The sequence below is a fragment of the Cavia porcellus genome, unplaced genomic scaffold, assembly GCF_034190915.1.
Source record: "Cavia porcellus strain 051 isolate PalLab524CR breed Dunkin Hartley unplaced genomic scaffold, mCavPor4.1 scaffold_30, whole genome shotgun sequence".
Taxonomy (NCBI): Eukaryota; Metazoa; Chordata; class Mammalia; order Rodentia; family Caviidae; genus Cavia; species Cavia porcellus.
Genome location: NW_026947513.1, coordinates 37,167,692 through 37,191,716, shown reverse-complemented (window position 1 = coordinate 37,191,716; position 24,025 = coordinate 37,167,692). Strand labels below are relative to the sequence as shown.

Here is a 24,025-nt window from a genome sequence, read left to right as displayed (position 1 = left end):
TGTCTTTGAACTTGCAATCTTTCTACCTCACCCACCCAACAAAAATTTGTCTTTAACAAACATTACAGTAAACAGTCTGGTATTCCACTAGAAGCATGGAATTTTATGTCTGGAAGAACTCCTCCAGACCCCATGCTGGATAATAACTTCTTTAAAGCATTCCTACTAAAAATCTCCAAACTTCACATGAAGAACTGTGATGAACACCCCGATCAGTCTCTGGGGCAGAGCTGCACTTGAAACAATGAGATTCCTCACGTCAAGAAAGGTGACATCTATACCCTGGCATTCTTCACCCACCGGATTCAATCCTACACAATGAGTGCAAAAACGCATCAAGTTCCTCCTGAAATGTATGTACTTGTCTTCAGATGTCTGAAAATAACCTTTGCATCCGAGTTGGCTTTTGCCTTCTCCAGACCTTTAAGAAGAAAGGATTTTTTCAAAGTAATAATGAAAAATAACACCAACATATTATAGCATTAACTGGAATTTGCTTCACAGCGCCTCCCTCATCTGCACTGAAGAGCGCAGTTTCAAACTGTTCTGTGCAATTCTAGGAGATCTCAAGGAACTTTGAGATTCTGGGACAGAAGGCGATTGTAAGCCCAATATGTCTTATTCTTTGCAACCTTCACAGAAAGAGAAACTTCTTTGAAAAATTGCATATCTGATTAGGATTTTATCTAAATAAGATGGAGGATTAAAAAAAAAACTTTGTGTTACTCAGATAATATTTAGTACTCATTATAAGCAATATGAATTACAGTACATTCATATGTTCCATAGAATCAGGGGAAATATCAACATCCTTTTTTACAGTGTAAGAGAGGCAGGGAAGGGGGAGGGAATTAAATAATTTAGAATATGAATATGTACCAACTCCCCATGATGAATGCAACCATTTTGTACTACAAAAATGTATCAAATTTAAAAAATGCACAAAGAACTCTCTACAAATACAAAATACTTTGATTCTGATCTCCTAGAATTATCTACTGAATTGATCAGAATATTTATCTATCCTACATTCATGTATTATCTCCCAAACATCAAAGAGGAACGGATTACCAAAGTCTCAGAATGTGAGTTTTGCACTGACATAAGATGAAATAAAAGATAAAATAAGTTTTTAAAATGTAAAGCATTTCTTGGGGTCAGGGATTTAGCTCAGTGGCATAAGTACCTGCTGGCATGTGCTAGGCCATGAGTTCAATCGCCAGTACCCCTCCCCCACCCCCCAGAAAAAGAATTTCTGACGTTAGCACCAAACTTTTCGTATTATCTGTAGAATATTTACAGAACATTGACATTTGGGAGATCAGTGGCAAACTGAGTCCTAACTGGCCTCCTGTGTGAGCACAAAGGGAAAGGCAAGGCAAAAATGTATACAACTGAGATTAAATTGTTCACCTTGTGTGTATTAATGGACAATATGAGGTGCATGGGTCTCATGTTATTTTAATTGCTCCTATGGGTGGTATTTGGGTGAATAAGGGCAGGACAAGCCCCGCTCCCCAGACAAACTAAAGGGCAAGAGCCCCCTGCTGTGCAAGTGTTAAACTAACTCCGTGTTTATTTGTCCTTCATTCTCCTTCACCTCTGGGTCAGAGTGACAAATAGCAAGACTAGGTCCCTGTAAGTGGTGCCCCAGGTGGGGAAAGCCCAGAGGAGTGGGCTGGTTCCCCACAAGTGGCACTTGAGGTGAGGCCAGTTTGCTGCAGACACAAACACCAACATATCACATTTCAATGGTGCATGCATTCAGAGAACAATACTGATTTATAAGTAATAAAAAAATTTATAAGTAATAAAAAATTATTATTAATTTAAAAATCTGCAGTTTTTTCTTTTTTTTTTTTTTTTACTTTCACTATTCTTCTTAGATGAACAGTTAATACAATTCAGTCAACTATTCATCTCCCTGCAAACAGATCTTGGTTTATATTAGTGTGCTTGAAGTCTAAACAAAACACTAGGAGAACAAGTTAAGGTATTTCTAAGATAAAATAAATGTCAATAAGACAATATGTGAGCATATATATTACAAGTATAAGTAATTTAACTTACATAAATCAATATTTGTTTTATAAGTAATTTGTTTTTGTGTTTTTAGGCAACATTTTACTTCATTATTAGGTAATTATGAGTCTTCTAGAATTTAATTTGTATGCTAATATAGGTATGACCTTATCCTATGTATTATTCAATTTTGTCTTTCATAATTATCTTTGGGATACAAAATGCTCAATTTCTTATACATAGCCACCTGACCCTTTGTCCAAGTCACCTTCTTAGCAGGAAATCTTCCTGGCTGTTGAGGCTATGGAGTACGCCTTTCCCTACAATTTTATCAGACTTTCATAATATATGTAAAAACATCATCAAATTCTACAATAGTTCCCTTCTGCTTCCTACTAAAAAATACTTCAGCTCATTCTTCTTACACTGCTTTGGTAGATTTTTTTCTGGTTTAAATCACGTCTACCAAATAAGGCAAGTGCTCAGTGGGTTATAAAAATGTGTGTGATTGCCTAAGAGATTAATAAAGTTTGATTTGATTTTCAAGCAACTATGTGAAGTATGTCATTGCACATTGAGATTGATATCTGCGTCCATATTTTCATCTCAAAATTGTTGCTACTGCTACTATGACTCTCTGGATTGTGCAGTAAATTTACCAAGCTACTGTAAGCAAAACTGATAAGCTAATTGGGAAAGCTATGTAAAAATATTACACTTTAGGGCTGGGGGTTTAGCTCAGCGGTATAGGTGCCTGCTTGACAAACACAAGGTCCTAAGTTCAATCCTCAAAACTGGAAAAAAAATATGTATGTACATATACATTACACTTGAATAGTTCCAACAGCAAATGACTGATGTCTGTTAAGTTTCTCCCATCCTAGCTACGAGGGAAGGAGAAACTGTTGCTTTCATTTCCTGTCTTGTGAATAAAGGTACATTTTCTAATTTTGATTCCTTATTCATACTGGAAAGCCTATGTTCCCCATGCACGCACATCTGACCACATTCAAGATTATATCTTTCCTGATTTGCTTGTAAGGTGCGTATAGCTAAGTTTCTCCATAGTTGAGTAATAATCTCTAATGTCACACAAGTTCCAACTTGAGCACCTAAACTTATTGGGCAAACATTACAACATAGATGTTCTATCGTGGAGAGAAAAATACATTTGTATGCTGGGTGTTATAAGAAAATCGCTCAGTAGTGATAAAATCTACTGTGTATCACAAAGCAACTTTCATGGTTAACAGGGATTTTATTCGACTCAACATACTCCGTATCTAAACCGCTTCATTAACAGCTGGCTTGTCCTGAGTGAACTCTGTGTCCTTAGACTAAGCTCCTCCCTCTTCACTTCATAGCTTGATACATTAAAATAAGAAAGTGTTTGTCAGAAGACTGTGGAAACAAGTCACAGACTTGTCACAGGGCGTCCTGAGGAAAGAGCAGGAGGCAAGCAGCCCACTGGGATGGAGCACAAGGGACATTTAGTTTATTATGGGGAAAACCCAAATAGCTAAATTTTAAAGATTACTTCTCGATGGCCTCCCCATTGGACATTTTCCATATCCTGTAAACAGAGGAGAAAACTGTCACTAATTGCCAGGGTTGCTTATGCATAATACTCTAGTGTAAATATCTCAAACACTTGTGAAAATAAGCAAAGCAGGCAAAATTCTGTTATTGAAACACTTATACAGAAATTTAGCTTTTTTAAAAAAGTCTTATTTTCATTGACGTTAAACAAAATGTACATAACATATGCTACTTAGGAGAGAAATGACAGCTAATTATAAATTTTACTTTTCTACATAAAAACCTACATTGTTGCAAACATAATCCAAATAAACTTAAATTCATTATACAGTAATAAAATTTTGGAATGTATTGACTTCCTTCTTCTCTCTTTAGGACTATTAATTTTTAAATATTATAAAAGTTGTGTCCCCTCAATGCTATAAAAAGGTAGATTTATTAAAAGTTTTTTTTTTAACTGTAGTAATAGAGACTCTTCTTTCTGTACACAATCAGTCTATACTAGAGATGCCAGGTGTAGTGACACACACCTGTAATCCCAGCGCTCACTTGGGAGGCCGAGGCAGGAGGATCAATTGTGAGTTCCAGACCAGCCTCTACAAAGTGAGTTCAAGGTCAGCCTAAAATGCATACCAAGACTCACTCTCAAAAAAACAAACAAACAAAATCATACTAGCGTGGGCAAACATGCAAACTGAATATATATGCAGATGGAAATCTGTCTTACTAGTGAGTCTGTTTCCCTATCCTGTTAGTCACAATTGGCATCTCTGAAAATAGTATAAAAGAATGAAAATATTTTTCCATAGTGTCATAGTACTAAGAGATTTTTATCAGCTGCCTTCCATGCCATTTCTCAACAAAGACACAAAAGGTATTCCTAAATACTGGTGACTAACACAGCAGGTATGATAACACAATCAAACGTCAAAAAGATCGATTATATTATGTTGTAGCAGACACATGTGATTACTATTGGACATCTACTTCTAAAAATCAACATGGTGTTTTGTTTCTTTATAGTCTATCTGCAGAGGCACACCACAAGCCTGCCAGCAACAACCTGTAACCCATGATCGATCTGGGCTTCTACAGCTATGCTAGCACCCCAGCTATCATGACCAATCTAAAAGCTCTCCTTAGAAGCCCTCAGGCCATGTTTCCTTGAGGTAGAGTATTGACCAATCTCTTGCTGTAAATTTCATGTCGTATTTGCCTTCATTATTAAATCATAAGCCATCAAAGTTTGCATGGTTTTACCAACTTCACTATTAAAAAGAGGGGGAAAAAAGGAAAAAAAAAAAAAAAAGCCAAGCTCACTGCTAAATACTCACCATTATTGTTCATTTGCATGGAAAGCTACAGCAAAGAATAGGCCTGATGTAATTCAGGTAATGTTTATGCGTGTCACTTCTGTGGTATTTCTAACAGCTTGGAAGGAATCAGTAATGTGTGAAAACAGACTGTTTGTTCATTTTATAAGCGTAGAAGTTATTTTTTTTTCCTTTGTGTACATGATCTAATCATTCTGCATCTTTTTTTCTCATGTCATCTGTTACCCTCTAAGGCAACAACCAAATCAATCAGTTTCAAAGTTATTTGAGTCCAAGAAAATGAATGAAACATTGTAAAATGCTATTTTAATTTTGCTTACCTTTATCTTTAACCAAAACAATTTTTTTCTAATTTACATCACTGAATTTATCTCTTTAACTTCACCTGAGACTAATGATACCACAATGAGAGTATGTCTGTCACTCATATTTGTGAGGAATAGTGAAGACAGGAAATTCTATTGGGCTTACATCTAATTAAAACTGACAGACTTGATATGTGAATAGCTTTGCAACAGCTCTTAGCATGTTTTCCACTGCTGATCTAAGCTTAAAATGTTCATTAGTAACTCATTAAGGACTTAGTTACAGTCCAATGCATGAGTCTTGAATACAGGATGTGTGTGTGAATGTGTAGACTCATAATTAGGGAAATTGTCACATTTGGGGATTAAGAATATACAATGCAGTCTTTGAAACACCATAGAGAGTAAGTGAGCAAGACGATGGTTTATTTTGAAGTTTTCTTAACTTCAGGTCATTTGTTCGTTAGTTTTAATTCCTAAAGCCAGGGTTTAATGAACTCGTCCTCTCCGGATTAAATGCATGAGGTTTTTTGTTAGAACCTTTGTACATGTTATTTCCTTATTTCAATGGTTACATAATATAATTGGAACATAATGGAACTGGATTGATACAGGGCCTGCATATCTATTTTATCTAACAGATACTTACAGATTAGGACTTTGACGATATAAATTTTAACTTCTGAGTTTCATATAAACAATGCATTCTAAGAAAGTTGATAACATCCTCCATGGGTTCTTAAAAATTTGGGAGCTATTCAGGGTCTGCATTTATAAATCATTCACTATGTTCAGCTCTCTCCTAATCCTTTCTTCCCAAGTAGTAATTTTTTTTTTTTTTATCAATTTAGTGTAAGTTTGCTAGGAGAGTATAAGTTCACTAGGAGAATATATATTAGTTTGTTAGATCCTTGCAATATAAAAACCTCAGCTTCTCTCCTGGTTCTCTCTTTATTTAGTTTTTAGATTTAAAAATGTGAATTTGAATCCTGACGACATTAACATAACATAGGTGAATTTGACAATAAGATGAAAAGCTACAGAACTGCATAAAATTCTTGAGATGAATGAAAAGAGGCAATTTAATAGTTTCTAGGACATAGTAGAAAAAAGGCAGTCCATGCAAATAAAATTAACTCAATAACTGCCTTGAGAAATTAAATAATAATACAATTTATAATTAAAGTATAAGAGAACTTTACAGGATGTGGAAGGACAAGAATGTAGACTGTACCAAAAGCAGAAACTCTTTTGTCTATTATAGTTCACACTCAATACCCTTAATCATTTCCTTAGGAGAAGAGTACTTGGAATCCAATAGTAGAATCTAAAAAATTTCTTGCTGTTTCATATCTAATTCATCTGTACGGAGTTCTCCTGTCAGAAAGAAGGTTCAATAATTGCCGATTACCAGTTATCGACATTATGATAAAAGTCTGCATTAATTAACTACTTTTCAGATTTGATTACTGAAGTGCAAAGGTAGTAAGGTGGTAAGGGTAGACAAATGCTGTATAATTCAAACTAAATTAAAATAGATACAATTTCAGTGAATAAATGTAGGCAGAGTGTCTTGTCTTTGAAAATGCAGCTTAACTCTAAAATCTAAATATCCTCTAATTATATTTTTCAATCCTTTCTAGAAAAATATATTTCTATAAAGAATATTTGAAATTTCAAAATAAAAAGACAAATAATTCCATTATAAATCAATAAAGCATTGAATAGCCCTTCTACACTTCTCTAAGTAAGACATGATCTGGTCAGTCATGGGGATACAGCTTAGTGGCACAGCATCTGCCGAGCAAACACAAGGTCCTGAGTTCAATTCCTGGTACCAACTCTCAACAAAACAAACAAAAATAAAAAGCTGTGATCATGGTCAATTACAAGCATATAATAAGGTGAACATTCTATGTATTAGAGAAATGTAAATCAAAACCAACTTGAGCTATGGTTCACCTCTGATAGGACAGGTAAAATAAGGAAGACACAATGACAAATGCCAGGAAGGAAGTGACTATATTAGACGCCTTATAACGTTCGGAGTGTAAAAATGTTCAGCCTCTTTGGAACCATCTAGCAGTTCCTCAAAATGCTACATGCTAAGGTTTTCATATAAGTTAGGATTTCTTCTACTAGGTGTGTACTTTAGACAAACAAAAACATGTCCACATGAAAATGGAACATAAATCTTTAAAATTACATTATCGTAGGCGAAAACAATTTAGAGGCAAATCAAAATCTTATCAACTGGTAAGACATAAAGATTTATGCTCATATGATGGAATACTATTCTGAAATAAAATAATTAAGTACCAATGTGTGATTAGAACACGGATAACTTTTTAAAATATTATATAAAAATGGATCACAAAAAATCAAAAATTATGTAAACTTTTGAAATGTCCAGAAGATACAAATTCATAAACACAAAAATAGACTACTGGTAACCAGAGCAAGAGTGGAACGGAAAGCAAGACTGACTGCCAAGCAGTGTGAGGTTTCTTTCGGGGGTACTGATGACTTTCTAAAGCTGACAGTGGTAATGGTTTTATAACTTTATATTTCTTATCCACTGAACTGTACCCTTTAAATGGGTGAGCCTTATGAAATATAAACATACCTTTATGAGCTTTCGAAAAACTCTCCATTATACGTTTAATGAGATATTATTGCATCAGTTCTATCAAGTTGTTATATTTTAAATTACATTTATCTTTCACAAAGGAATGTTTACCTCCCTTATCAAGAAAGAATGCATTTTTTTCAGTCTCTCTTACAGCTGTAACCATAAGACCAAGTTTTATTTCCTGGACGGTAGAAGACATTAACTTTAGTACATTCAAGCAGAGCCACTAAAACACTCTATTGGAAGGAACAGACAACTCCACTATCCTTCATATTAGTTTTTATGTCCCTCAAATGGACTTTGGAAGCCTTGAGCCATTAGACTGCATTTTTAAATAACTGTGAGCAGTTACCTGATTCTATCACATACACGCGCGTCCACACACACATACTCGAAATATGTTCCTATCTTGTAATGCTTAGTGAGCAAGAAACAATTCTCTGAAACTACTATTAATTATAGGCTTCACTGTGACCAAATTCTTGTTAATCCATCTAACACAATATTAAAAAACAGAGATCTATAAACATAACTTAGTATTTTCCCCCAATTTTTATATTGCGTAAGTTAAATTCTACACATAAACACTTAAATGATTTCAACCCTACCTAATTACTTCATGTACTTGACATTCTCAAGAGCCATTCTTAGTACTTTACAAGTCAAATATAAATTTCAGTGAAGCTTCAGAGATCTCATTTTACAACTGGTCAGTTTGCCAAATTGTTTATTTATTTTGCATTTTTGAGTCAGGGTCTTCTCTTGTAGTCCAGGCTGGCCTCAAACTCTCTGAAACCGTCCTGCCTTTGTCTGCTGAGTGCTGGGACTACAGGTGTGCACCACCATGTCTGGTCATTTTATTCATAATTCTTGCATTTTTATAATACATACTTTAAGCTTACATGGCTAAGTACCTTCTTATTACTCTTTCATTTTTTCCCTACTTTAATATGAATATATGGTTAAGAATAATTTTGTTGAGATTCTATATAGAAAGACTCATATTGGAATTCTGAACATAATTGCATGATTTCCATTAAGATTAAATGAAGATATGTTTAAATTTTCCATGTTTAGTTGGTTCATTCAAGAAAATGGTATATTGCATATCTTTTTTTTTGGGGGGGGGTGCTGGGCATTGAACTCATGACCTTGCACTATCCAGCCAGGTGCATATGCCAACTGAGCTAAATCCCTGGAGCCCTGAGAGCTTTCATGTAACTCTCAGTAAAGAGTTTTTCTCATCAGTTCCTGTATTATATGTATTTATTTGTTGTTTTGATGATGATCACATATGTATGTATGTGATTCATACACATGAATTCAAAGCACTCTCATTAATTCGGAGTAAAGAATAGTTTCCTGGGTTGGGGATTTAGCTCAGCAGCATAAGCACTTGCCTTGCAAGCAGGCAGTCATGAGTACGATCCCTGGTACTGATAAAAGAAAAAAAGAAGAGTTGTTTCCTATATTTTCTGAATCCATCATCATACCACAATAAATAATATCTCAACATTGAATATTTACTCTTATTTATGTTTTGTTCATTATAATAGCCAAAACCCCTATGGAACTGTTTTAGACAACATGGAGTGATAAAAAGCAAATACATTCTGTCATTATTACCGCTCTCTTAAATACACACTAACTAATAAAGAAGCAATTCTTTTATATTTCTTCAGAGTGTTAAGACGTAGGTTCTTCAATATAGTAAAAGACGGTAATTTAAAATATAAGACATAAATGTCATACTTAATATAAAATATGTGATTTTTGTGTGATCACAATAAAAATCTAACAAATATTCTCAATTTTTCACTTTGTGACTAAAATTTGTATAAGAATTACTCTGAAAATAGTTTACAGTAGTAATAACTAATAAAGACATGCATTTGTACTTCACTAGTAATCTTCAAATTTGACTAGTGGACATTCACATTAACATAAAATATATGTGTAGATGACATAAACACAGAAGGCCTATTTGCAAAAACAATTTCTGTATAGACTGCTATCTATAATTTTCAAAATTTCAACTAGTATGTCATATTTTTCTTGCATTTCTTTCTTTTTTTTTTTTTTTTTTTTTTTTTTTTTTTTTTTTTTGTGCTGGGGATCCAAGTCATGACCTTGTGTTTGCCAAGCAGGCACTTAAGCTGCTGAGCTAAACCCCCAGCTTTTTCTCGCATTTCTAAACTGGACTAGCTTACTTGACTAAATCTTTCATATTTTATTGGTGTTCTTTGATATGAACCAAATTTTCTAAAAAAAACCTAAATACACTTAACAATATAGTATTTCTACTATTATGGAAAAAAAATGCCAGGAAAACAGATTCAAAGGAAAATTGTTATAAAATTTACTCCCAATTTATCAATTAAAACACAAAGAAATGGAATAAACTAATCTCATTTTCCTATATTTCTTCATTTTAAGCTACAAAATTAAAACATAATACATACTGTTTCATGCTTACATGGCAAACCAATGACACTGTTTCCTGTTTGATACCAATTTTTTGATTGGCTTTGTTAAAAAATTATCCACCAATTAGAATGAAAGAATATAGAAATATGCACTATCGCCACAACAATGACTTTATCATACAAACATTTAGCTTTTTAAACATTCAATGTACAGTTACCCTATTCCTCTCAGTGTACCTCAACCCAAGGAAAAGGAAAACAGATATATTCTAAATTCTCAAATAGTCATAATAAATAAAATCTGAACATAGGAATATGCTACCCTCAGCACATACATGTAGCTCGTAGAATACACTAAAACAGAATTTATTTGAAAGGACAAAAGACAAGCAAAAATAATTTTCCAATTGCTAACCTGCATACTGGATGCCTGAAAGGTTATTAAACAAATTCTTACAAGGTATTGCTATCAGCCACCAAATCTGTAATTTATACTATGTTATTACAGATGGTGCACAGTTTACAATATATTTTGAAATTAAATAAAAACTGGCTAATGGGGATGGTGCTGAATGTATTAGTAACCACATATATCATTACCTTGACACGGCGTTTTCTGGATAATGTATCTGAGTATAAAAATAGTTGTATTATTGCAGATATTACAAATTACCGAGGCTAACAAACATTATAAACACTTCAAGGATGACTAATTTCTAAAAATAACAAAGTTAAGCAGAGCTTAGACGGCAACCTGGCTTTTTCACAGCTAATAAAACATGTCTTCATAGAGAGAATTCTATGATAAAATGTTTTACAATAAAATGCTTTCGATCTTCCTATCTTGTTAGCGATTTAAAAATATGTATTTTTTTAAAATCACCAACACATTAAATAGTGGGGCAACTATAAATATTAATACAGAAAGAAAATAATATAAAATCCCAAAATAGTATATCTGTATGTATTTACAAGTGTTTTTCACCTAAGAACTGTTTAAGCAACTTCTTGAATATAACGAAAGCAGATTAGCCTATAAAGTTCATGAATATATAAAATATAGATGTAACTTTAACATTGACAGAGTTGAAAAGAAAGTATGCATACATTTCTTCTAGAAGAACTGCTTAATTCTGCTGCGAATGTTCTGTAAAAATACTGTTCCCTTTTATTCACAATGAGTGTCAATGATTATCTTTTTCTCTTCAAACTTGTGACTTGGTGTTTAAGTGAAGTGTAACTAAGCTGAGACACAGCTAGAATATGTGAGGGTCACAGTCTCCTTTCAAACTCCGAAACACTGAAATTTTGGGTAAAGTTATGCCAGGGACAGATCTGTGAACCTTGATAGACCTTCACTGACCATCAGAAGGAGACTGAGCAATCCACATCTGCAGTTGGCTAATGTTTTTCACTATTTTTCCCTTGCCCCCAACCACATCGTAACAAAGGTGAAAAGCATTTCAATAGTAAAAAGCTTTCACTTCAAAGAACAGTCTCTAGCTGTTTATCCTCACTTCTGCCTCTTCTCATTGCATTCATTGTGCGTATAGGTTTTATAGCTCTACAGAAAAGAGACACGGTTATGGACAACAGAAAATACAGAGGTGCACAGAGACATAGAATATGAACAAATAAACACTGAAACAAAGACGTTTCCGGAGATAAAAAATTGCATATGTATACAATGGTGATATACTGATTACTTTTGTTTTCCTGATTGGAACAATAATGTTCTAGCCTTTCTAGAACAATGTGGAGTGCTGCAAAGACTTATTATTTTATGTTAGTTTTCTATTTAATCCATGTAAACACCATGTAAAAATCATTGTTTAAAATGACCACTGTACAGTTATATATACTACCATATAAAGGTAATTTAAGTGGCCCTGAATATAGGTAGTATTTTTGTTTATATATTAATTATATTGATAGTTGTTTATTTATATACTAACATTAAGCAATTTCTGGCAAAATTCGAATACTGAGGTTCAAATGAAAATTTTTAATGTCTGACGTTGACAGTAAATACGATTATACATTTTTCTTACTTAGTGCCCAATGGTTTCTAATAGAAGATAAATAAAGGGTACAAGAAAAATGGATGATTTACCAAATACCAAGTATATCAGAAGTTATATATGTATTATTCCATTCATTGTTTAAAATGACTATGAGAATATTCTTTTTTCCTTTTTTTTTGCCAGTACTAGGGATTGAACTAACAACCTTGAACTTGCCAGGCAGGTGCTTATGATACTAAGCTAAACGCCCAGCCCGTAGAATTTCCATCTTATAGGTGAGAACTACTCTTACAAATGTTTAAGGTACTGTTCAAGGCTTGGGGAAAGAAACACAAGCCTTTTCATACCCTTAGCATTGAGGATAGTTTTCTGGCTCAATTTTGTGTTAAGAAGTAAAAGGGTTTCAGAACTAATAGGAGGCACAGCTGGAGTTTTATTTCACTTCTGTGAGACTTCAGAACTCAATAAGTCTGTCTGAAGAACAGAGGACAGAGAGGAGAGCAGCTTTTTTCTACCTCACCTACTCCAAATTAACAGGAGCGGTAAGAGGCAACTCTGTGTAGTGAAAGATCAGAATTGGGCATCTTCACCACTAGAGCTCATGAAAGCTAGGTCCTTGATTTTAAGTTACCACTGTATCACTTGGTAGCTGTGTGAGCTAAGTCAAGTTACCTCCCAATGAAAGTTTCACTTTTTAATTGCAGAAAGATAATGATAATGATGACAATGATAATAATAATAATAATATGTAATTTTTTGTGAGAGTTGAGTGAAGCAATATAGCTGATCACATTTATGTATGGCCATAAAATGAGTAGCGATCATCTTTATTTGTTTTGGAGTACAGAAAGATATTTAATTCATTTCTCATAAACGTTAATTCCCAATGATCAGAAGGCAAACAAAAGTGGACATCTGGACAGTACAGAAGGAGATACTATCAGAGGGTTGTCTGAAAGCCAAAGTCCTGTATCTGTGACATACATTTCAACTGATAGCAAACTTTTGCTTCCAGAGGTCAAATAAGGTTATCAGATTTTGATGACCAGAAACGTTAGCTCCAAAAGGTAGTCTTTCATATAATATTTATTTCTGCTATTTTTAAACTGTTTTCCTTCAACAAGGGTAATTTTACATTGACCATTTGAACATCAATTGCATGTATAATTTTTTCTCAGTATCAACATCAAGTGAAACAATATTCATGGCTAGTTAATGGGTTTTGTTAGAATTTTATTTTTTAGGTACTGGGAATTGAACTGAGGACCTTGTTATCACTAGGCAGGTGCTATACCACTGAGCTATATCCTTGGCCCTTTGTTGTTATAATTTACTAAAACAAAAATTAACTGGATGGACAGGTAGTATGGTAAAGGAGATTAATATTTTAAGGTTATATTTGTCATGCATAGAGCTAGATTCTTTTAAAATCTTATTTCTTTTATCCTCAAAATAATCTTATAAGGGAAGTCTTATTTTGCTTTTTTAATAAGATGTCTAATTTGAATGATCGTAAAATATATGGATAAACAGAATATAATGGCTTTCTCCAGGCAATTAAAAACCCAAAGTTCACTAAAGAGGCTAAGGATTTATTTTAGCTATTTGCTTCCCTACAGTGTTCTGAAACCTTATGAGTGGTGGCAAAGGCAGCTGTGTCTCGGTCTTCACTGTAATTGCCACCAACATTCTATATCATAATATTTTCATCTCCTTGTAAAGCCAATAATTAGCAGCAAACCTTAAATTGTAAATAAAGATACATGCAGACTTAAATGTACCAGTTTTCATAGACATTCAGTGATATAATATTAAGTTGTACAAAACACGTCATGCTTCCATACTGAATAAGTATATATATTTTTTAATTTGCAAGGATAATTTCTAAACTTTTATATTTGTGGTACAAAAACTTTAGTCTAAATAAACAAACTGAAAGAAATCTAAATGACTAAAACAGTATGAGTATATTAGCATGTTTGTGTAAAAATTACCTTTATCTAAAAAATGAAAGCACATATTCATAAAGTTTTTTTCATTTATATGACAAATAATTCCCTTTAACTAGAGGTCACAGCTTGTGTTTTGTACAATAAAAATTGTATAGACTAGGGAACTGTCAGGAAAAAAAAAAAGGATTTCTTGGTCTAGGAAAGCAGACTTCCATTTTTTAAATGCTCATGCTGACTACATTAAAAATGGTTTTTAAGTACAAAAGCAATGTAGCCAAAAATTCCTGTAATTAAAATAATTATGAATGGAAATGAATTTCCGTAAGTGGTAAAAACAAAAAAGAAAGTATGCAAGGGTCCTTAGAAAACAAGCAAACCCAGTTGGTTGCAAAGACATCTCAACAGGCATTTTAAAAATCTGATTGCAACGTTGTAATAATTGCAGCTTAAAAGAATAGCGTAATAGCTATTTATATTAATGCACGCTAAGCAAAAACTACGAAATCTCTGACCAAGATTTCAAAGAAAGGGTGTCACATGAGCAGGTGAGACAACACAGAATGTCACACGAAAGTCTAAGACCTTACCGTGAACCACTGGCGCTGAGAGCATCGTGATGATCAGGAGCTGGAGTGGCCACATGGCTGGGCAGCTGCTGTGAGAGTTTCTCAGAAACGAGCGTTTCATACGTGCAACCAAGCAAGTGTATTTCTGGTTCCTCTTCTGTGTTCCAAAACAGATGAATTGGAAAAAAAAACAAAAAACAAAAACAGAGCAAACAAACAAACAAACAAAAAAGGCTCAAAACGAGAAAAAAATGTCTTCAAAAACGGTAACACCAATATCCCAAATCAGTAACCTGTAAAAAAACACACACAAAAAAAAAGGGCGGGGGGGGGGGGAGATGTTATTAAGTGAACATATTCTCATTTTAATTTTTGAAGCATCCTTTTTATTTCCTGACTAAAACATGTCTTCCTCCTGCCTTCATTTTCATAAGCACAAATTGTACATAAAATGAGTAACCTGAAAGACATTACTTATTCATGTAAACATACTGTGTATAGCCAATGCAAAACCAGAATGAAACAACTCCATGTCGATACTGAACAAATTAACATAAATGTACTATTTAAATATGTATAAGAAGATTTGAGGCCTACTTTGTACCAGTATTTTCCAGAAATATAATTTTTACTAACACTAAAATGTTAAATTTTCATTCTTTCCCATTGCTATGAATAAATGTTTAAAAGAAAGTTAAGTGTATCCTTTATTTTCATTTCAAGGTCTCACAGTCATTCAGAAATAATTCTACATATTAACTATTTTAACTATGTTGCTTTTCTAAGTATCATTTTTCCATGATCACAGACTTTAGTTTACACAGGATCTATTTTTAATTCTTTTCAAAGCTTTGTTTTTTCTGGCAGTGCTGGGGATTAAACACAGGGCGTTGTGCATGGCAGGCCAGCACTCTACTACTGAATTATATTAGCCCAACACGCTAATTTTTATTTGTCCAAAACAGTGACGGTGAACTTTTTAGAACTTTGAGAAATAACAAAAAAAAAGCCCTATGAGGCACCTGTGTCATACGTTCGCTACCACTGGTCTTAAACCTCAACAGTGAAATTCCAGGCAAAGTATTACCTAAATAATATACACAATTACAAACAAAATGGTGTTTCTCTCATGTCATTCTAAACAGCTATTTTTGTTTTTGTTTTTGTTTTGTACCAGGGATTAAACCCATGGCCTCAGGCAGGCCAAGCAAGGCCCTTGTGAGCTAAGCTAAATCCCCAGCGCCATAAACAGCTTGTTTTTTTTTAACAGTAACTATAGATACAGACTAATTGAAATGAAATTCAAACAGGATAATTTCAGTTAACAGAAGCATACTGAGTCGCCATTGATATACGAAGCACTGTACTGGGAATATAGGACAGATTCCCAAATACGCCATGCATCCTAAACTCTAGGATGCTGACATTTAACATGAAAAATCTTGGATGCTAAATGTTTTAATAATGATGAGCAAAGGTGTTCAGTATGTGTAAAACATTTAAAAACTTCAGCACAAACAGTCATTTTACCGAACCAAACTCGTATTTGCCTTTTCTTAGAATTTGCATGAATACGCATTAAGAAGCCAAAACACCAAAACAGGATCATTCAAATTAGAAGTCACTGTCTTTACATCTCCACCTTTAAAGCACATGAATCAGGTAAAATTAGGTTATCTTAATAAATTTCTTTATCTTATCGTGCTTGATAAACAATATGTAAGAAAAAGATAATTATAGTGCGTAACAATGTTTAGCTTCAGGGCTGGGGATTTAGCTCAGCGGTATAAGCGCCTGCCTTGCAAGCAGGCAGTCGTGAGTTCGATCCCTGGTACCAATAAAAAAAGAAAAAGACCCAAAAAAAAAAAAAAAAACAATGTTTAGCTTCTAGTGCTTACCAATAATTTCAGATCTTAAGTATAAAATTTGATTTTTTGAAAGTGATAGGGAAAATGAAGATAGTGTACTGAAGAAAGTACCAGAGATTAAACATCTGTACCAAGACAATTTTAAATTCGCAAATTTTGAGTGTTAATATGACAACATAAGTAGAAATTTCATGTGATAATATGACAGTCATAGTTTCAACACAGGCACACTCAAAATATTATCTAAAATCTACCTCCAGACAGAAAACATAAATGAAGTCTCTATTTAAACTTGAGTCACATCTCATTAAGTATATGCAAATATTCCAGGTTAAAACAAAATGAACAAAACCCGTGAAATCCAAAACACTTCTGATTTCAAGTACTTTGAGTAAGATGCATTAAGCCTGTAATAAGGCTCATTTTGTAAAGATAAAAATCACAATCTTCTTGAAGTATATACCTCTATCAGAAGTCAAAGTTACACAGATATATCATGTTTTGTGATACTACTAACTCATAGCAGAGGGTGTAAGAGTATCGGTTTGGAGCCAAACTGCTTGATCTCAGTTACTGATTCTATTCCTGCTGACCGCAGGTCATCACTTAATCCTTTAGTACCTCAGTTTTCCTAAATATATAATGAGAAGAATAATACTACTTAATTTTATATGGTGATATGAACATTCAATAAATTAAAAATTCTAAGTTTTAACTACACAAAATATATATTGACCTGATCATGGCCAGTATATGATAAGTGGGCTATAAATAATATATAAGAAAAAGATATTATATTTTCTGAATATTATTTTTTTTTTAAAAGAAACATTTTTATGATGACTTCTTCCAATTTATGTGTTGTAATTCACGTCATTAACCCAATCCATGTTTATATAAAAGGGATTAAAGTCATTTTTCAAACAAAGGTTTTTCAAAAACACCCAAAGAAAAAACTCAAAAGAACAAATATTAAGGATGCATGAAGTCACATATGGAAACAAAACATGCCAATGACTTACTAATAAATATTGTACAGTAGGGCTGGGGATTTAGCTCAGCGACATTAGCACCTGCCTTGCAAGCAGGCAGTCGTGAGTTCAATCCCCAGTACCGATAAAAACGAAAAAGACAAAAAAAAAAATAATAAATAATAATAAATAAATAAATAAATATTGTACAGTAGTAATCACATACACAGCAATAATCTATGACTTTTAAAGGAATAGATGAAACCTTTCTCAAGTCTGTCTTCCCCAAAAGCACTTCTACCCGACAGATTATGAATGGAAGCTCTCTAAAGCAAGTAACTTTTGGAAAAAAGATCAGCGAATCAATATGAAAGATGACTATAGCACAACCTTCTCCTTTCTCTACTCCCTAAAACAGTCATAGGCTTGATGTGACAGTCACTGAGAAGAAACCAAATGGATTTTAAAGGAGTTTAGAAAGAATAAAATATATAAAATTTTAAAATGCTAAGTATAATGTATGACACTGAAACCCAAAAATGTGCTATTCCTTTAAAATTTTCATGCTTTGTTAAAAGAATTGCATGTATTATTTCTCAATTTAGGGAACGTGTGTAGCTATGCAATGGAACTTTAAAGCACGGTCAGTCTGGGTTTTACTATCACTTATGCTAACTTTTAAAAGTTAAGCAGTTTCTCTTAAAAAAATTTTGACTCTGAAAAGCCAAGAAATCACACTAAGGCTCAAGAATATTTTATTTCTTTCAATATTTTTACACTTAAAGAACCTCATATTAGGGGCTTGGCAAACACGAGATCATGAGTTTGATCCCTAGCACCAAAAGGGGAAAAAAAAAAAAAAGAAGAAGAAGAAGAAGGGAAAAAAAAAAAAAAAAAAAAAAAAAAAACTCGTATTAGCTACTGGTAAAACTTTTAATCATTAAGATTAATTAGCAATCATAAGGTTTTAAATGATTTATTAATGAATATTCTTAAATAGTAAAATTTCCCTTTGGAGACTCTTAGGAGAGAAATTTTCAATCATCTTGTTCAATAGTTTCACAATTGTTTAATTCAACACATTTGCAAAAACATGTTTAGTTGGCAATTTCTTCCAAGTCTGCACTGCTTTTATTCAAGGGGATATGCAAAAATATACAAGATACAAATCTTGTCTGAAAGAGGAGGACACATAAAGGAGCAGGAGAAACAGCAACACTTTTACAGAGAGAAGGGGAAACCATAAGAGATGCAGGAAATGCAAGGGATAAAGTCTAAATCCATATCAGATTTTAAAAAGAAAAATAATGTATTGGAAAAAGAGGCCATAACACAGTTATGAAAATCCATTTGTTGGTGGGAGTATAAACTGGTGCAACCACTGTGGAAATCAGTGTGGAGATTTCTGAAAAACTAGGATAAGAGGTCACATTGGATCCAGCTATTCCCTTCTGGGCATTTTCTTAGAATTAAAAACAGCGATACATGTGCACCCATGTTTATAGCAGCATAATTTGTAATAACTAAATCTTGGAAACAACCCAAATGTCTAACAACCAAGGAATAGCTTAAAAAGATGTGATCTTTTTATACAATGGAGTGCTACTCAGCCATAAGGAAGGATAAACTTGGCACTTATAGGTAAATGGATACAACTTGAGATCATATTCATATGTGAAATTAATCATAGTCACATGTGTAAACATCATATTCTTTCCCTGGTGTGTGGCTGAAAGAGTAAACAAGGTCCAGTATGTACAATAGATATTGCAAAATAGGAAGAAATTGTTTAAAAGAAAAGAGGAACTAGGGTGGGGGGAAGTGGAAAGGAAGAAAAAAGGGAAAAAACTGCACTTTCTGCTTTTTTTTTTTTTTTTTGTCTTTTTTGAGACAGGGTCTGCTATGCAGTTCAGGCTGGACTTGAGTTCACTTTGTAGCCCAGGCTGGTCTCGAACTCTCAACGATCCTCCCACTTCAGCCTCCCGAGTGCTGGGATTACAGGCATGAGCCACCACATCCGGCTTGCATTTTCATAACATGGTGTTTGTCACTGTTTCAAACTTGCATAACACCTAGTTTCTCTTAGATCATTGAAAAAACAAGATTTATTCTAATATCATTTGGAGAAGTTTCTATACCCATGTCTTATACTCTGAATAACTACTTTGAAGATGACAATGTGTAATGTGTTAAGGATTGCTATACTCCTATTATCTTGTTTTGAAATTTTTTTCACATTTTTTTTTTAAAGGAAATCCAGAAGACTTGCGAGAGGTGGAATTGCGCTAGAATTTGAACACTGACTGGGTTTAAATAATGTATTTTGCAACATTTAGTGACAAAGAATATCAAGCCATAAAAATCACTGCAAGTTCTTTTTAAGAAAAAGGTTAAGTATTAAGTATATTCCCCCCAAAATATAATTTTCTAGATAGCTCTGTTCTATATTGCTCTTAAACATTCAAATATGGATATTGTGGAACAATTTATGAACCCCGATCATTGATTTGAAATAAGAAGCATAATAGAAATTGGATCACTAAATGAATCATCAAATTAATAAACCAAGTAGTATTTAGAAGAAACATGACACCACACAAAAAATGGTGCATCCTTTGTATTTTCTTTTCTTCTTCTTCTTTTTTTTTTTTTTTTTTTGTTTTTTTTTTTTTGTTTTTTTTTCTGTGCCGAGGATTGAACTCGCAACCTTGTGTTTACCAAGCAGGCACTTACATTGCTGAGCTAAATCCCTGGCCATTCTTTGTATTTTCATAATGTGGTATTTCTGTCACTGTTCCAAACTTGCCTAACAGTGCCTACCAGCCATTATGTTATCTGAGATCAAATATTGATTCTAGAGAATTAATAGCACTTTTAATTGTTATGCAGTGGCAAAGACTACTTATCTGAATAGATGCACATTTTGTAACACATTCAAGTAAAAAACAAAGTAATCTGTATGAAACAAGTATTTGCCTTGACCTTAAACTGAAGGGAATGAAATTTTAATTGTCTTTCAAATCTGTAAAACTACCTATTTTCTTCATAAAATACATAGCCTATTATCATTGAGTGTGAGACATGAAAAATCTAAGCCACAAAAATTAGCATGAACGGAGGACAGAACACAAGCTTTGGAATGAGAAGAAGCCAAGCTAAATTCCACCCTACATGAGTGGTGAGTAGTATGACCATACACAGATACCTAAACTTTCCAGACTCCAAATGATTACCTTTTCACATCTAAATCTTTATTTGTTTTGTTATATGTCTCAAGGATAAAATATAAAGAATGGATAAATATTATTGCAAAAGTAGAAATTAAATAAATGAAAAAAGCCTTTGTTTTCACTTAATGATGGCATTTATATTCAAAGGGGTTATAAATGGTGAATGAGATTGCATCTGGTAAGATACTGCATACAAGAATATGTTACAAGAGTTCGTGAGTGGGGAAGGGGATAGAAGGAGAATCAAGCTGTGAGAAGAGTAAGCTGGTAACAGCACACAGGGGGAAATGGGGAGACAAGAAAAACACCTCAGGTAGGGGAGGCCAGTGACAATGTTTGGTAGAGTTAGTATCATGCAGGGCACAGAGAACTGTGAGTCCAGTACTGTGATTTAAAAATAAGCTACTTAGAGAAAGCCAAGACAAATTTTGTAAGAAACATTGCTACATGTTTTGTCGAGGTGGAAGAATAAATAAATCAGAAAAGGAAAAGATGCGCACAGAAGAAGAGGAAAGGGTGTTAGAAAGAGAACACCGCGACTATAACCTCCATCTGTCCCCATTCTTCCTGTGTCTTTCCCTAGCGTCTCCTCCATCAGTTTCAGAGAAATCACAAAAAACATTCTGATTCAGTTAATTCTAACTTAAATTTTATCTCTATTCCGCTAACTTGAAAGTTAGTCTTAATTTTATGGTTTCGGTTATGTTCGCATCTAGGTAGCCCCCAAGCCTCTTGCAGTCGGGACATGGCTGGATCTAGTGTGCGTGATTGGCTCATTGTCTAGTGCTGGGATTGGTGGTGTCTGGGTGCTGCCCCCACTCGGGGAGGAGCTGACATGCAATATAAGGGAGGGAAGAAGGCGTGTTTTCTCTTTCTTTTGCCCTATTCACTTTTTCTGTTTTGGGCTGCCATGAACAGTTGCCCCTCGGCTATGCTACCCTGTGTTGAACCCAGCTGAGTATGGACTGAACCCTCCAAAAAAACCGTAAGAAATAAACTTTTCCTTCCTTCATGTTGGGTATCAGGTGTTCTGTCTCAACAATGACAGAAAATAACCAAGACAGTTATTTAAATATTTTGAGCAAATGAATGCTCAATTCATCATGTGAAACATTATCAATATTTTTTGTTTTTAAATAAAATAAACCTTTGCTTATAATTATATTTTACATAATTGTAATTTGATGTTAAATTATAAAAAAAGCCACTAAGCTATCTAGGTAAGTTTAATAAGGAAGTGTTCTAGAATAAAAGCCCCTCTTGTCTTTCAGAAACTGTTATGATCTAGTAAATGTCTATTACTATACAGAAAAAATGGGGTGTAATCAGTATTGCCATTTGTGCAATTAGGAAACATAATCTTTTATCCAAGAAAGAGACTGTTTTCCGCAAGATTGCTTTCTTGTAAAGTGTCCTTGAGCACATTTCTAAATAGTCCACAAATCATCTGACTAGACTTTATTTCCAGTAAGTTCTCAGTAACAAAATACTTGCTCTTTCTGATTGTGTGCGTTCAACTGTAAATAAAATCAGTTTCAACTGTAAATAAAATTTAAGGCAAGTATAATTATGATAGTTCAACTAGCTTGGGGAACTACTCAATTGCTTGACTATCATATAACTAAAAAAGATGGATTTTGGGTTCTTTGTAACATACATTTTATGTTATGTATTTATTTATTTTTGGTACTAGAAATTGAACTCTGGATCTTGGGGTTGCCAGGCATGTGCCTATGCCACTGAGCTACATGCCAGGCCCTACAACATGCATTTTAAAATCCCTTCCTCACTGAAATGACAAAACTGGGCTGGGAATGTACCCCAGTGATACAGAGCCTGCATAGTCTGCAAATGACGGGAAGGGACAAGGTTTGATCCCTACTACCACAAAAAACTAAAGTACTCATAAAATCCTAAATTTTCATTAGAAGTTTTATAAAACATAGGTCTGAATGAAGATAGCTGTTACTGAACATAATACTAAAAATTTCTAATTATTTTACAGTATATCATTTAGACTAAGATTTATTCTAAGGGAAGTTCTAAAGGAAGAGGAACCAAGCTACAATTGAAACATTCAGACTGTAACAGATAGTTACTTCAAAGTAAATAATCCCACTTGAAACAGAAACATGTAAATCTCTTTCCCATTCCACTGGGAACCACCCCCAGGGTCACTCTGGCAACAGTGATGAACATTTGAGTCCTTAGAGGGAAGGCACTGTGCTGCAAGCTTTCCATTCCCTGACACATTTAATCAATTCTAGGTATAAACAACACTGTTACTATTATAAGACCATCACAAAGGGGTCACTAAGTCCTAATAAGCAAGAGAAAAAACAAGAATAAAGAGGTTAAAGTACTTGCTGAGATCACATAACTAAAACTAGCCCTTCATATATTTGCACCTCAACAGAACCCCAAAGGTTTATGCATTGAGTCACCAGGTTCTACCCTCACCTATCACAGCTATTTCTAAAGATTAAGCAGTACAACTCTGTAAAACTAAGGAGCTTTTAGTGAGGTGTGATTTGTGTTCAACTTATAGGTTGAATGGAATGTGATGAAGATAAGAGGATATAGCTTATACATGGAAACATTAGAAGAGACTTCAGCTCCTGAAAATCACAACCCAGAAATAGATCCTCATCTCTACAAATGGCATTTCCTGTGTCTGTGACATCAGTGAGCCATTTTATTCATCTGTCCTGAGTGAAAGGCAAAACTGACTTCCTGGAAAGAATAACCTACACTAATGATCTCGGAGGTTTTCAGGAGACAAGCAAATGTTTCCCTGGTTATAGAAAAAAGTTACAAAGAATTAAGAAAACAAACAAACAAAAATGTATCTCAAGGAAAATTTTTGAAAAGATTAAAGAATCATGAATATTTAATTCTGTTATCAATGGGATTTTCCTAAAAACAAAATTGAGATTATTTTCAATGTTACTGAAAACAAAACAGTACATCTTCAAAGAAGTTCTGTGTGACTTTCTCCTGGTTACTTTAAAGATACAAAATTGTACATGAAAGGTCAAGTTAGCCTTAAATGTTTCTAAAATTTACAGGAATTGTACTATCTGCCAAGTCTTTAGGATAGACTAGTACTGCCATGTACTAAATTTTTTCTGACAATTTTATAAGAAATTACCTGAG

The 24,025-nt window shown here is 33.7% G+C and overlaps 1 protein-coding gene across 40 annotated transcripts in view; it reads right to left on the bottom strand.

Annotated features, from left to right (window-relative positions):
• The window catches only part of Adgrl3 (adhesion G protein-coupled receptor L3), a 798,686-nt gene that overhangs the window by 509,557 nt on the left and 265,104 nt on the right, over positions 1 to 24,025 (bottom strand). For all 40 annotated transcript variants that reach the window (XM_063240383.1, XM_063240357.1, XM_063240358.1 and 37 more), the window contains one exon: positions 14,822 to 15,093. In XM_063240383.1, coding sequence (XP_063096453.1) covers positions 14,822 to 14,921 — 100 coding nt within the window. In that variant the 5' untranslated portion in view covers positions 14,922 to 15,093. The remainder of the gene's footprint in view (positions 1 to 14,821; positions 15,094 to 24,025) is intronic.